The following is a 13,661-nucleotide window of genomic DNA, read 5'->3' as shown; positions in this document are numbered from 1 at the left end:
GTCGGCCCCGTGCAGCTCACGGCGTCTGCACGAGCATCCCTGGCTCCAGCCGTGGTCCAGCGCGCCAGAGGATGCGGGAGATGCAGGAGATGCAGGGATCCGGTCCAGCCCGGCATCTCCCCACAGGGTGAAGGTTTTTCTGCAGGTCCTTCTGTCGGTGGGCAGCGTTGGTTAACAAACACGGCTGCCGCAGCTTTTTAGAAGCCGTTAGCATGAGCCATTAACTCTTCCTTTTAATTATTCAGGTTGCCTCTTTTAAATTTCTTTTTTAAGTGGAGCTAATAGGCTTTGCAGAGGAGGCTTCCAACCACAGCGGTTCCTCCCCGGAGGAGCTCTGTTTGTGCATCGCCAGCTAATCTCTTTTCTTCATTATCCTTTATCTTCCTCGAGCTGATTAATTGCTTTCAATTGATTTATAAATATTCTGTTGATACGCGCAGTGGACGGGAGGGGAATGGAATATGTCCGGGCACATGGGGTCATTGATCCCTGCAGCCCCCCCGGGCTCTCTTTAGCCTGCCTTGCAAAGCCAAACGATTTCAGCCAGGCTTTATTCCTTTTTTTAAATTATTTTTTTATTTTTTATTTGCAATTCCTGCAGGCAACCAAAGATTGCCCTGTAGCATCGTTTTGAGTCTACGCACGTGAACAAACCCTGTTGCTTTTCATGGTGCTGGTCGATTGGGATGTTGGGCACAATCAAGGGCACGCGGAGGTGGGGTTTGTGCATGAAAATCTCCTCCCAAATCTGTATCTGACCACTGCACGTGGCCCCAAAAATGTGAGTGGGTGCAGTGTTCGTACCTGCAGTACTGGGGCTGGTCTGTGCCCGACATCTCCTCCGTGCAAAAACTGGTCCCAGTGCCTCGTGCCCAGTGAGCGGCAGGTCCGGGGTGCAGGAAAATGGGGTTCGTGTAAAGTTCGCTCATATTTGATCGATGCGGCAGGTTGCGTGGGCAGCAGGTGTCCTAAAAAGATGGTTTTCACACTGGATTCCCTAAGGCACATATATATATATATATATGTATACATATATAAACATATTGCTGGAGTGGTTAATGAAGAGGGATGGTTAGGGTTGCTTACATGAAACTCTCTCAAAGCTAAAATGCAGCATCAAAAAAATAATTTAAAAAGGCAGTAACATCTGGTTCGTAAAGATAGTGTCCAAATTCAGAGGCGGGTCGCCTGCCTTCAGCCCCATTAAAATCAGGGATGTCATTGGGGATGCAAAGTGACTTTTAGAAACGGGAGCACGTTTTTACTTATGGATGAATCATTAACCTTTCCTGGTAGGATTCACAAACCTCAACAAGAAAACATTCCCAAAAATTTGAGACCAGCCGCGCAGCTCTGGGTTTTCTTGCGGTTTGGTTTATTATTGTGTTGACTTACTATTATTTTGATTTATTATTCTTCCCTTTCACCATGAAGTGGCTGGTGGCACAGGCACAACCTCAGTGTACAGCAACTTAATTACATGTTGCTAATTAGAGATTGCCAATCGAGCGGGCCGTTTTAGCAGCCCAGGCTACCACTCCGTCGTATGTTGTGTAATTTCTTCGCCATCATATATGGTAATGGATTCGCTGCAGCATGGCATAGGATGCGCTTCAATGAATAATGTAAAACCCAGAATAACACTGAATCTATATTAGATGCGCTTTCCCCCCCGCCCCAGCGCTATTTTAAAAAGGAAAATATTGATTCTGGTGGGGTTCAGCGGTTCAGAGCGCTGGCAGAGCCCATGTTTCGCTGGTCGATACCCAAGCCGGGTGGCCGACCGTGTCCTGTCCCCTCCGCGGCTGCAAGCGACGGGTTCGGTGACATCCCGCGCCGCCCTCGTTAGAGCTGACGAAGCTGGCGAAGGCAGGATGGGGCCGGTGCCGTTTGCATCTGGATCCAGATGTGGCCGGAGCACGGAGCTGGTGCCACCCCCCACTTACCATCTTTGAATGCTAATTAGGACGGATAATTTATATTTGTTTTCTTATTTTTCTTTTTACTGAATTCGCCCTGTTCTGATCTGTATCACTTATTTCTGCAGGCCATTATCTTGGTCTCATTACAGCCTTTTAGCATTTGAATGAAAATATCGCAAGGAAGCCAGAAGTTGTTAGGCATAAAGCGTCTGTGATCACAACCGTAATTCTCATGATAAAATAAAAAACACAATAGAAATAACCCTGTTGAGTTCAGGAAACTACCAAATGAGATTGCAACTGGGACTGGCATGATGATGTTTTGTCCTTTACTCGTTACTTTTTTGCATCTTTAGTTTGCAAAGAGCTTTTACGATGCTATTTTTAAGAAGGGGAAAGTCACTGTGTATGGCCTGGGTAGGGGCATAAAGCAAAAACTTTGTATTTTTCTCTCGGTTGAGGCTTTAATTAATCACTACAAAAACTCTGCGCAATGCACGTGTGATTTTGGGGAGCTTAAAATACTCTGGCGGTGCTGGAGGAGGCGCCAAGCGGTGCCAAGTTCCTGAATGAAAATTACTCTCCCTGCCTCCGCTCCTGGAGCCAGATGGGCGATAATTAATCCTTCGCCCCACACGTCACGTCACGTTTTGCAACCTCGCCGCCGTGGCTTTGTAACTGGGTAAAAGCAGACGGAGGTTCCCCGAAGCGCCTCCGAAATTCCCAGCCGAGCGCTCGGTGACAACGCCAATTTGTCGGGAGTGAAGCGTTTGACAAAAACGTGTCATTTTTTGAGAAAAGTTTTCTTTGAAAGGGAAAGCAGGGAGCGGGGAAAGAAACCGGCTCTGTTTCGAAACATCTCCTTGCTTCATTTTTGGGTTTTTTTTGGTGAGAGACAGGGTGGGGAAGGGAGTTTCCACACGCATGGGGAAATGTTTTAGCAAGTTTTCCTGGAAGGAGGTGGGAATTTGGTCCAGGAGACCGTGTACGGGATGTTTTGGGGGGACAGCCCGTGTGCCAGGGGTGTCGGTGCCAGGCTGTTGCATGCAGCAGGGCTCGTTGCAATGAGAACCAGGGCTGGTTGCGAAACCAAACCCAGGTGGGGCAGGGAGGGGAGCACGGCCCAGCCGCGCAACGCGGGGCTGGGAAGGACCTGGTTTATTGACCCAAGCGTGTGAGATGACTGTGGTTGCATCTTTTCCTAGCCAGGAGCAGCTCGTGCTTCCTGCACCTGCGCTCTGCCGCCCGCTTCCCAAAAGGGTCAAAGCCCGTGCTCGCGGGGTGTGCCTCAGTTTCCCCGTGCCGAAGATGCTGATACAGGGCGGGGACCTGTGTTCACAGTGCCTGGCTGCGGCTTCGTGTGCCGGGTGCTCATGGAAAATAGCACATGGCGGTGATGATTATTTTTTTCCATCTCAGCCCTGAGCAGTGCGTGCTTGGGCAGCGTCCGTGTGTCCGTCCTCGCCAGCCCAGGTAGCAGCAAAGAGACTGGCCCAGATTGATAAACCCAAAGTGCTTCTGCCCAGGTCTTCACCTCTGTGGTGGGGTGAATAGATTTAAAAAGCAGGGCTGCTGTGGAAGGCTTGGAAATGCGGGGTCCAGGCGGCCGGATGAAGCCAGGTCACGGTGCAGCGTGTGCCATAGGGGACGAGCCAGCAGCAGGAGCCCGCTGGGTTTTTCTGGTGTACGTTCATATGAAAAGCCAAGTGGCTCCTGGTTTCTCGCCGGGTTTTGCTGTGTCCCCGCTCACCCCATCCTCCAGCTCCCCCTCCCTGCCCTTTCCTTGCTGCAGGGCCGGTCCTGGCGGTTTGCAGCGCTGCTCACGCAATCGCAACCTGCCTGTATAGAAGAAATAATAATTGCATTGCAAAAAAAAAAAAAAAAAAGTAAAAATGCACCCCGTGCAAGGAACAGCTAGCACAAGCCGCATGCCAGAGACAGGGCTGCTTTGCGGCGCGTTACCTTCCTCGTGCCTCGGTTTCCCCGCTGCGCTGTCGGTGACGGCTGAGGGTCGCAAACAGCGGTGGCCAAGGCGGTGCAGCCGGGAGGTCACGGGCGCTCTCGGCAGCCGCCGGCTCGGTGGGTGGTGGCGGGAGCGATGGCCGGCGAGCCAGGAATCATTTCCGCCGCCGCCCGGGCCGCGGGTTCCTGCGCAGCCCTCTGCTCCGGGCCGGCGGGGAGAAGCCACTCGCCCGCCCGGGGCCCCCGTCCCGCGCACCGCGGCTCGGTGTCGGACGAAGCCACTCCTCTGCCGGCGTGACATCAGGCCAAGGAAAAACTTGGTGACCGGCAAGGGGTCAAATTCCCGGTGCAGGTAGCGTCCGCTGTACTTCCGCGCAGAGCCGTGCCGCGGAGGAGCGAGCCCGCCTGGACACCCCCAAAGCCGGGGACCCCCCGACCGCGCCATGAAGTCGGAGCAGGAGGAGAGCAAGCCGGGGACGTGCCGCTGCGAGCTCGGCTTCGCTCCGCGCCCGGCCTATTGTTCGGGTCTCCGGGGAGGGCGAGGGGCGGCCGGGGACGATGCTCGGGGCAGGGCGCCGTGCCCCGGCTGTGCCCACGCAGGTAAGGGGGTCCCCGGGGCGCGGGGGGGTGCAGGCTGGCGCGCGTTTCTTCCCGTCGCTCCCTTTGTGCCGCTGCAGCTCGCTTCCTCCCGGGAGAAACAAAACAAGGCGAAGCTTGCCGGGGCCGCGCGGGAGGGCAGCTGCGGGTCGTCCCGCCGGCCCCCCGCAGCCAGGGTGAAACGGGGCTGGGGCTCCCCGCGGCGCTGGCGAGGGTGGACGGGTGGCGCCCCGTAGTCCATTTTGTCTCCTGGAGAAGCTGGAGCGCACCGGGAGCTCGCTGAGGGCTCGGCGGCCGGTTCCGGGGGCCGCTGGGGAGGCCGAAGCCCCCCCAGCCGGCTGCTTTTACACCCCGTGTGCTTTGGAAAGGCTTTGCAGCCCCCAGCTGCCTCCCAGACCCCTCTGCCCCCCTTCCCAACGCTGCGCACAGGGGGTTTATATCAGCTTTTATTTCTTTACATCCACTCTGAGACACCCGGCAGCGTGTGGCCGGGGCAGCCGAGCGAGCAGGCTTCGCGTTACTGGGAATAATCCTTTTTTTTTTTGGGGGGGTGTGCCAGGACGCGGGGGTGACTTTGCAGGCAGGTGGTGTCTGCGCATCCTGCCCGAGCGAGACGGGTGTAAGTGCTGGTTGACGGTGCACGGTCGGGGTGTGCAACTTGGGGGTCCCGTCCCAGGGCTGTGAGCTTAGGGATGCGCTGATGACGAGCTGGTGTCCAACTCGGGGAAATGCTCAGAAATGGTGTTTGTGAGGATTTACGCTTGTGGGGTGAAAGCTTTAACCCGAACTTGCTAAGGAGCGTCTGTACCTGTACCCAGGCGTGACAGCTCACTCGCAGCATCACATCAGTAGTGAGGGGTGAGGTCTAAAGCTTCCTTCTTTGAAAGATGGGTGTGCGGAGCCAAAATTCACTCGGTGCTGCAGGAGACGCCGTCCCCAGGGATGCGGCAGCAGCGGGACTCGGCTGCAGGTGAGACCGACAAGTTACAGGTCCCCGTGTTGTCCCCACGAGGAGCCGATGCTGCCCGTTTGGTTTGGAGCTGCTGTGAATCTCTCGTGGTGCCCAGGTGTCGGTGGGAGAGGTTGGACGTGTTGCCTTTGCACGGGCGGCGGCGGTAACTGGGTCTTTTTACAAATCCGAGTGTATTTTGAGCTAATCAAGTGCTTTCTTGAGTGCAGCCCGCGGCTTGCATGGCCATGGTTGGTCTGCCTCCTCTGCCACCTGGCTGTCACCCTGCCCTGTGCCTGCCGATTCATGGTTTTCCTCCAAATTACTCCTTGCAAAGACGTGCTGGGAGCAGCAAATCGCACATTGTGCAGGCTGCTTGGGGGGAGTGTTCGGCTGAACTTTCTGCAAGAGACTTGGGTCCCAAGCTGGAGAGCTGCCGAATGATCAAAGGTGATGAGATGCTCTTTAAAATACTAGTTTGGCTCATCCTTAGGGCTTGAATCATTGTTTTTTTTCTAATAGTGTACTTTATCCTATGACCCTTCTGTTTTCCATCCCAGGACAGAGGTGTAGGTATGTGTATTTATGTGCGTGTGTATATATATGTATATATTTATATATAATGGGGCAAAGCTCTGCAGGAGAGAGGAGGGACCAAGGGTTGCACGGTGCTCTCGCTGGGTGAGTGTCTATTAGATGACGATATAAGCACAGAGATTTTGTATTGTCCCATTTTTCCCCTTTTTTCCCCCATTTACATCTCTCCGCAGGCCCTGTAAACTCACCCTTTGGTGCAATCAACCACCGATTTTAAGCCTTTTCTCTCACCTCAGTTGCCGATACATCACTGCTGCAACCCAAGACATACTTGAGTTTTCTTGCTGATGTCCTGCGTAAAAAAACCCCTTGACTTGTGCCCAGTAAAGCAAAAACCACCATACCGGTAAACTTGCAAAAGCGGCACAAAATGCAGCTTTCGCTTAAGATACAAATTTCACCGACAAAAACCTTGTCGTTTATACCCGCATTCATTTTTAATGCGTACCCTCCAAAGACAGAAACGCGTGTACAGCAATCGTGTCAGCTGAGTTACATGGGGGAAAAAAGGCTTTTAAATAGATGGGTTTTAAATGGATGCCAGCTCTGCTGCTGTGTCGCTGGTGGATCCGCTCCCGAGAGGAGCCCGAGATGGGATTTCCAGGGGCAGGAGTGGAAATTCCAACCCCAAATACTGTCTGGAGGTGTCCACAACGAAAAAAAAAAAAAGGCAAAAAATTGTAATCGCACTGTCTGTTACCACTAATCAATTCTCAAAGCATAAAGGATGTAGAACCCGACAGTGTCATGGAAGTTTAATGCTATCAAGTGAAATATAATTAACAGGCAATTATTTCGGCGTGAATGGTAGTTTTCGGCAATTAGTCTGGGAAATGTTTAAACTGCATTAATTCCATCGCTGCCCGCATGCGGCAGATTTGGAAGGAACTGGAACGAGCTGGCGTGTGATGGGGCATGTCAATGTGGGGTGATGCTTCCTTCCCCCCGAGGGGTCAGGAATTACAGTGCACAGACAACCCCCACCCCCCAAAAAAAACATTAAAAAGAGGAGGAAAAAATAAAAAGGGGCAAAAAGCGATGTAGAAGCTTTTCGCGTCATCATTATTGCATTTGGGAGGTGATTGCTAATAGCAAATTAAACTTTGCACCCCGATACGGGAATGCTTGCAAGGCTGAACTGCAGAAATATATTTTTTAAAATAGTTCTGTCCTCTGGGTTGTATTTTTGCATCGTGTTTTGGATGCCTCAGTCCCTGTTGGAGAGGGCTGGTGCTCACTTCATGCCATGTACAGCTCATTCACAGCCCCAGCCTTGCAGGAGCGTGGCTGGAAATGCCCGTTGAGCCATCTGTACGTGCCCAAAATAGAGTCTGAAATGACTTTTCTAAATAATTGACCCTATTTTCCTGGAACTTTTCTGTAAGAATTGCCAAGAGCTGCCTGCAAATAGCACTTTTCGCATCGTTTATTTAGGTGCTTTAACTTGGCATAGCAGCAGGGATTTTTTTCTTCCCCTCCCTTGTTTTAAAACAAAGTCAAAATTTTCCTTTTGAGCCAACTTGTCCTCTTAATGCAATTTATGCAAATAAAATGGACTTTCTCCGCAGGACCCTCTCGAGCTGGAGATGCTGGTTAAGATGGGATGGAAACTTGCAGAGGAGGGATAGTGGGTGCTGAAGGGGGGACCCGCTTTGCGGGGGGATAATTGTGTTTCCAGCTGATGGGCTGGAAATCCTGTATGGAAATAAGGGTAATTACAGGTATAAGGCAGCGTGTGGGATCCCAGCTTTGGTCCAGCCCCAGGCTGACAGTGCGTCTTCTGCTGTTTGAGCCTAGCAGGAGGTTTTTCTCCTCAATCTTGGGCTGCACGGATCGTGCTTTGCAATTTATGTATCTGTCTCTATACAAAAAAAAAAAATGAATTGTGCTTTGCAATATATGTATAGCAGAATAGATGTATATTGCAAAAGTAAATATATATTGCAAAGCGCAGTCCTTTGTGTGTGTGTGTGTGTATATCTTGAATTATATATATATAAACCCCAAGAATCTCGGGTATCTCGCTGATCCCGGGTTCAATAATACAATTGCAGCTGGTGGCGTGGGGAGCGTGGTGCTGCATCCTCCTTTCCATATTGCACCTATAGCTGCCTATAGATCTTGGATTTTGACTTTTCAGTGGTATCAGGAGCCGAGTACTAAGTTGGGGATTAAATTGCCTTGCTGCATGCTTCAGAGAAGGAATGCTTTTGCGGGGTTTTTTTTACCATTTTCTAAGCGGGAACGGCACGGTTTGGGAGAAGCTGCGTCGTGCAGAACTTTAGAGAAAGGGGCTTTGTAAGAAACAGCCGCAAATCTGCTTTTTGGACTCTTCTGAGATGTTCTGCAGCAATTCCCCCCAAGCTGCCCTTCCGTGGGCTCGTTTCCCCTCTGCTGTCCCTGGAAGGGTCCCTGCCGAATGGGGATTTTTGTGGGTTGTCGCTGAAATGCTGCAATTTGCAGAAATCTGGCGGGATCCGTCACCTTTGTGCAAACCGTCCTGCCTGGATCCTCCTGTGCCGGTTAATGATTTGCCAGGGAACAGCCCGCGGTACCTCCTGGGCAAAGCAGCTTGCAGTGAAAGGTGAAAATTAATTAATTTATCAGTGTGAAAAAAAAAAAAAAATGAGCAATTAGTGGCATCCAGTGGTGTTTTGCAGGGTCGTGTGGGGCTTTCTGTGGCCGGCGAAGGCGCTGGGTGGGTTTTGCACAGTAAATATTACACCGTGTACAAGTCTATCGCATCTCCTCCCCAGGTTCCCAAAGGTTGGAGGGGAAAAAATTACATTTTTTCAGCCCCTGGGGAAGACGCCTTTGGCCTTGGCCACCGCTGGGCTCTTGCTTTTTGCCCAGATTTCAAGAAAGCCCTTTGCACTGCCCCAAAATCCCCAGCCGGGAGCTCCCGCTGTTCCTCGTTAGTGACTTCATTGCTAAATAATTTACAGAATGGGGCCTTGCCAGTTTTCATACGGGAAGCATTTCAAGTATGCAAACCAGATTTTCATGCCTTCCTGGTGCAGCTGCCGGCCGGGCCAGGGGAGCTGCCACCGCTCCCCGCGCTGCCCCGCGTCGCCGCCCCTCGCAAACGGGGACGGGACACGTGCCGAGGGACCTCACCAGAAAGAAGGGGAAAAAACCCCAGTATTTCATGGCCAGCCACTGTCCCCCAGGCGGTGACGACAAGGAAAGGACCCAACCACAGCAGCCTGAAGAGGGGGCATTTATTTCTCATTTCTGTTTTATTTTTTCCGGTAACTATAACGTGCGTGCTGAGGGGTTTGGTTTTTTCTTCCCCGTGTCCAAGGGCGTGATGCAAACCCAAAAAATCTACAAGCCCTTTTGGATGAGTAATGGATCTTCTCCACGCGTTCTCAAAGATTACGAAAAGCAAAATGAGACTGTTTGCATGCTGGCACAAGTCGTTTTGGGTCACGATATCTGGCTAATATAGAGGATTTCAGCGGAGGTGCATGGCCAAAAAGTGGTTTTGCAGGAAGAGGGTGGTGAGGGAAGACGAGGGCGATGGGTGTGATGTGGAAACAGCAGAAAAGCGCTTTAATTGCACTAAGCAGCCGTAAGAAACGTGGCTGGAGCTTCTGCAGAGGGGACCGAGCTGGGATGCTCCTGCAACGCGGCGGCTTCGGGGGGCACAGTGGTCGCTGGGCATAAATCTGCAAAATTAGAGATTCAGGTCTGCCGGGAAAAGCTCCATCTTCCTCTTTCTGGTCTTAGAATGGTTTTTGTTGAATTTGGTGGGATATTTCCCTGGCCACGTGGATGGCTGGAGACAGAACTGGGGTGTCTCACGGGGCTCGGTATTAATATTTTGTAATGCAAAAACTAGAAACCAGTACCCATTGGAGGTCCCCCTTCCCTACCCAGTGCTTCCCCATCCCTTTCTCCTCCTCCTCCTCCATTCCCAGCGTGTTGCCAGCACCGCTGCAGATTTCAGGCCATGCAAAAGTTGTTTTTTTTTTTTGCAAGAGCCGGGGGTGTCACCCCGGCAGCATTTCCGCGGGGCGTGAGTTTGCAGCGGGTGCCGTAACCGGGAGCCGCCGGTCACTGACTTCCTCGCATTGTGTCTCCTCTTCCTCCAGCGCTGCTGCGGGAGGAGGTGGCCCAGCTGCAGGAGGAGGTTCACCTGCTCCGGCAAATGAAGGAAATGCTGACGAAGGACCTGGAGGAGACGCACGGCAGCAAATCTCCGGAGGTGCTCTCGGCCACCGAGCTGAAGGTGCAGCTGGCGCAGAAGGAGCATGAGCTGGCGCGGGCCAAGGAGGCTCTGCACGGTAAGGATTGCACCCTCCTCTTCTCATGCATCTCTCCCCGGGACGCTGAAGCTTCAAGAAGTGAATTAACGAGGAAAGGAAAAGCCGTTCCTTTGATTTGGATTATGCACCATGTGCACGTGGTGATGCGGTTTGATTGCAGCGCACCGCGCCCCAGAACCCCCTCGCTGTTCCTACCCCCGCGGTGCAAAACTGGGACGAACTGGGGCGCAGCAACGTGCTGGGAAACGGGGTGTGGGGAACGTTTGCAGCGTTGCAAAGAAATTCCCCCACAGCTGGGGAGAGAGCAGAGCCAAGAGAGCAGCTGTAATGCAGCTGGAAACGTTTGCGAGGTGGGGGTGGGTTGGATTTAAGCCCCTTGGACTCTATTAGGAGGGAAGCAGTGATTTTTTTGTTTGGTTTTTTTTTTTTTTTTCCTGGTAAGTGCAATTTTCCTGATCCTGCGTGGAGTTATCAGGAGCGCTGCAGAAAGGATGAGTCTCCAGGTGATGTGCAGGGTCTCCTCCTTTTTTTTTTGCATGTTGATTTGCATGTTTTCCCACAGTATTTGGGACTGGGCTCTCCCTCCCTCGCTGGTATCTGCACGGGAATCCTGCTGCGAGCCCTGGACCAGGGTGCGATGGGCAAAATTGCAGCTTTTCCTCCCCAAAACCGCACTGGCGATAAGTCAAGGCAGGATGGTTTGTTAGCCAGGGCCGGGGGATGATCCTGAGCAGGGAAAAGCTCTCGTATGTCAAACCCTGGCAGCGCCGCGGCTCTAAATATCATTTCAAATCCCCGACATACCGCGGGTAACTTCCACTTGTCAGCTCGTGTTTGCGGATTACGAAGTGAGGCCATCAAAAGTTTTTCAGGCTCAGAGGCTGAGAACCCACCACATCTCCCCCGTCTGGGATGCTGAGATGCACAAGCTGGGATGAATCTGTATTTAGGTGGGAGATTTCGGAAAAAAGAAGAGCAAAACTGCCTCAGTTGACTTGCTTTTTATTTTACCGTGCTCCGATTTGCAAAAGCATTGCTATAAATTAGTAACAGCCAAAATACCTTCAAAATCTCACCCCCACCGCCGGTGCTGCCTCCGGCAGCAGGAAATGCTCTGGGTTTATAAAGCCGTAATTGGAGAAGAAAAACCTTAATTAGAGAATATTTGGTCTGTGCGGACAGGGAGGAGGAAGTGCTGATAGATGCAAAATACAGAAAACCAGAACTATTTTAAGACTATTTTAAAAAAAAAAGTCATCTAAGAAGGTGCGGTGAGGTTATACTGTGGAGGACAGTACAGGGAAAAAGTGAATTTGGCTTGAGAATTGTGAGTATTTAAGGAATATAATGTTGGGGTTTTTTTTATGGGGCTTTTATTGGCTGCTCTATGAGCTGCTGGGCTTGGTTTCCCACGACTTCTCTGCAGATTGGATGGCCAGGAAGAGGGAATCTCAGCTTGCGCTTGGAAAGGCATGTAACAAGAAGGCTTTTAAGAGCAATGCTCCTTCCCTCCCATGCTATATTAGAAAGCTTTTGCATAATTTGGAAAAGTTTGCTGGGCTGGAGGCACTGGGCAGCAGCGCAGGCTTAGCACGGCAGCGGATACGGAGACGGGTAATGTGGAAACGAGATCAGCAGCTGGAGGAGGGGAAAAGAAAAATACTTTTTCCTTTCTGTGAAGAATTGTCCGTAGAGAAACATAGCCAAAAGGGGAGGAAAAATGGCAATAACTGTGCCTGGTGGGCGGTTCTGCCAAGGGAAATGTATTGGCTGGTAGAGACATTTGGGGAAATAATGGTTCTGTATTAGGGAGCTGCAGGGTAAGGCAGTGCAAGGAGCTCGGGGAAAGCTGGACGTGCTCTCCTGTAGCTCAGGGGTTTGTGTCGGTCACATCTCGCAGCCAGAGAGCATCCCCAGGACCACCTCACCGCCTCGCATCGCTGCAAAGTCCTCGCTCGAGGGTGCCCCGGCAGCAGCATCGGCTGCAGCATCCTTGCGCCCGCAGCAGCGCGCGACCCGCCTCGGGTCGCATATAATGTCATTAGCGGATAAATTATACTGAAATCTGTCGGTGTTGCTGGCTCTGAGCCTGGAAGCACGAGGCAGCTGGTTCAGATAGAAGTCTGCTCGCCGGGCCTTAATGCGGAGGGAAGCAGAAAGGGTTTGCCGGCGGGGTTTGCTTTTGGAGGCTCCAGCAGCTTTAGCACACTTTGCACGGCCACACGGGTTCTGTTTTGTGATGGTCTGGATGGAGGAGGGTGAGTTCATCATCCCTCCTCGGCAATGCGTTTCCAGCCCTTTCAGACAGTGTTTAGCACGGGGGTAAAGCTGCTGATAAGCCCGTGCAGCGTCTTCCCCATCCGTGCTCACGAGCCTTTGCTGTGGCACAGGATGCTCTGCAGGAGTAACCAAGCAGTTTCTGTATCCCAGGCAGCATGTGCCATATGCATCTTTATTGCTCCTTTTTCTGGGCTGATTCCATCTCTTGCACTTCTTTTTTTTAATCAATTAACGTCCGAATAAAATCCCATGGTGCTACATCCTGTAATCCTCCCCTCCTTTTCTTGGACTTGAGATGGTGCTTACAGCGTTGACATGGTTATATTTTCCCCATCCCTGGCTGGAAAAAGGCCTGGACGTGGTTTGGATCTCTGATGTGGAAGTGTCCGCCGGGAGAAGCTGCAGACAGCTTCATTACTGCTGCGTCCTGCTGTGGGCAGGGACCGTGCCGAGCGCCTGCGGGACTCGAGGAGCCTCTTGGCCAGGTGACATCTACGAGCATGTGGGCTGGTGGCAGAAACCTCGTTTCTGGGAAGGTTTATCCGATCTGCTGGCGCTCGCCTTGAGGGATTGTCACGTGGAGAGCAAGACTGGCTTTTGCTTCTTTTTCGAGTGCCAAGGTGCAGACCTCGGGCTGGCTTTCCCTGGAGCTTGGGAAGGTGTGAACCGACTTCACGTCTGCTCCACAGCAGCTGTAGCCTGGTCTTCTCCCTCTCAAACCCATGTCTCCGAGCTGTGATCTCCCAGGGATGGAGTTTGGGGTGGAACAAGGCTCCTGCAGAAATCCTCAGCACCCCCGGCTGCTGCAGGGAGCGGGTGGGTGGCGAAGGAATGGGTGGATGGATGTCCCAGCAGATAGATGTCTCGCTGGATGGGTGTCCCAAAAAATGGATGACGTTGGTGGATAGATGTCCCAGCAGATGGGTCTCCCGGTGGATAGATGTCGCAGCAGATGGGTCTCCCGGTGGATAGATGTCGCAGCAGATGGGTGTTCCAGTGGATAGATGTCGCAGCAGATGGATGTTCCAGTGGATAGATGTCCCAGCAGATGCGTCTCCCGGTGGATAGATGTCCCAGCAGATG

The 13,661-nt window shown here is 52.2% G+C and overlaps 1 protein-coding gene across 3 annotated transcripts in view; it reads left to right on the top strand.

The window, feature by feature from the left end:
* The window catches only part of KAZN (kazrin, periplakin interacting protein), a 79,682-nt gene that overhangs the window by 58,138 nt on the left and 7,883 nt on the right, over positions 1-13,661 (top strand). For 2 of the 3 annotated variants that reach the window (XM_065650030.1, XM_065650031.1), the window contains exon 2: positions 10,125-10,316. In XM_065650030.1, the coding sequence (XP_065506102.1) occupies positions 10,125-10,316 (192 nt within the window). Of the gene's footprint in view, positions 1-4,292; positions 4,485-10,124; positions 10,317-13,661 lie in introns of those variants that run through there. The other variant, XM_065650029.1, reaches the window with a different exon arrangement.

Source organism: Caloenas nicobarica, chromosome 22 (genome assembly GCF_036013445.1).
Source record: "Caloenas nicobarica isolate bCalNic1 chromosome 22, bCalNic1.hap1, whole genome shotgun sequence".
NCBI lineage: Eukaryota > Metazoa > Chordata > Aves > Columbiformes > Columbidae > Caloenas > Caloenas nicobarica.
The sequence above is the reverse complement of the archived record's forward strand: the minus strand, read 5'-3'. Positions and strand labels throughout refer to the sequence as shown.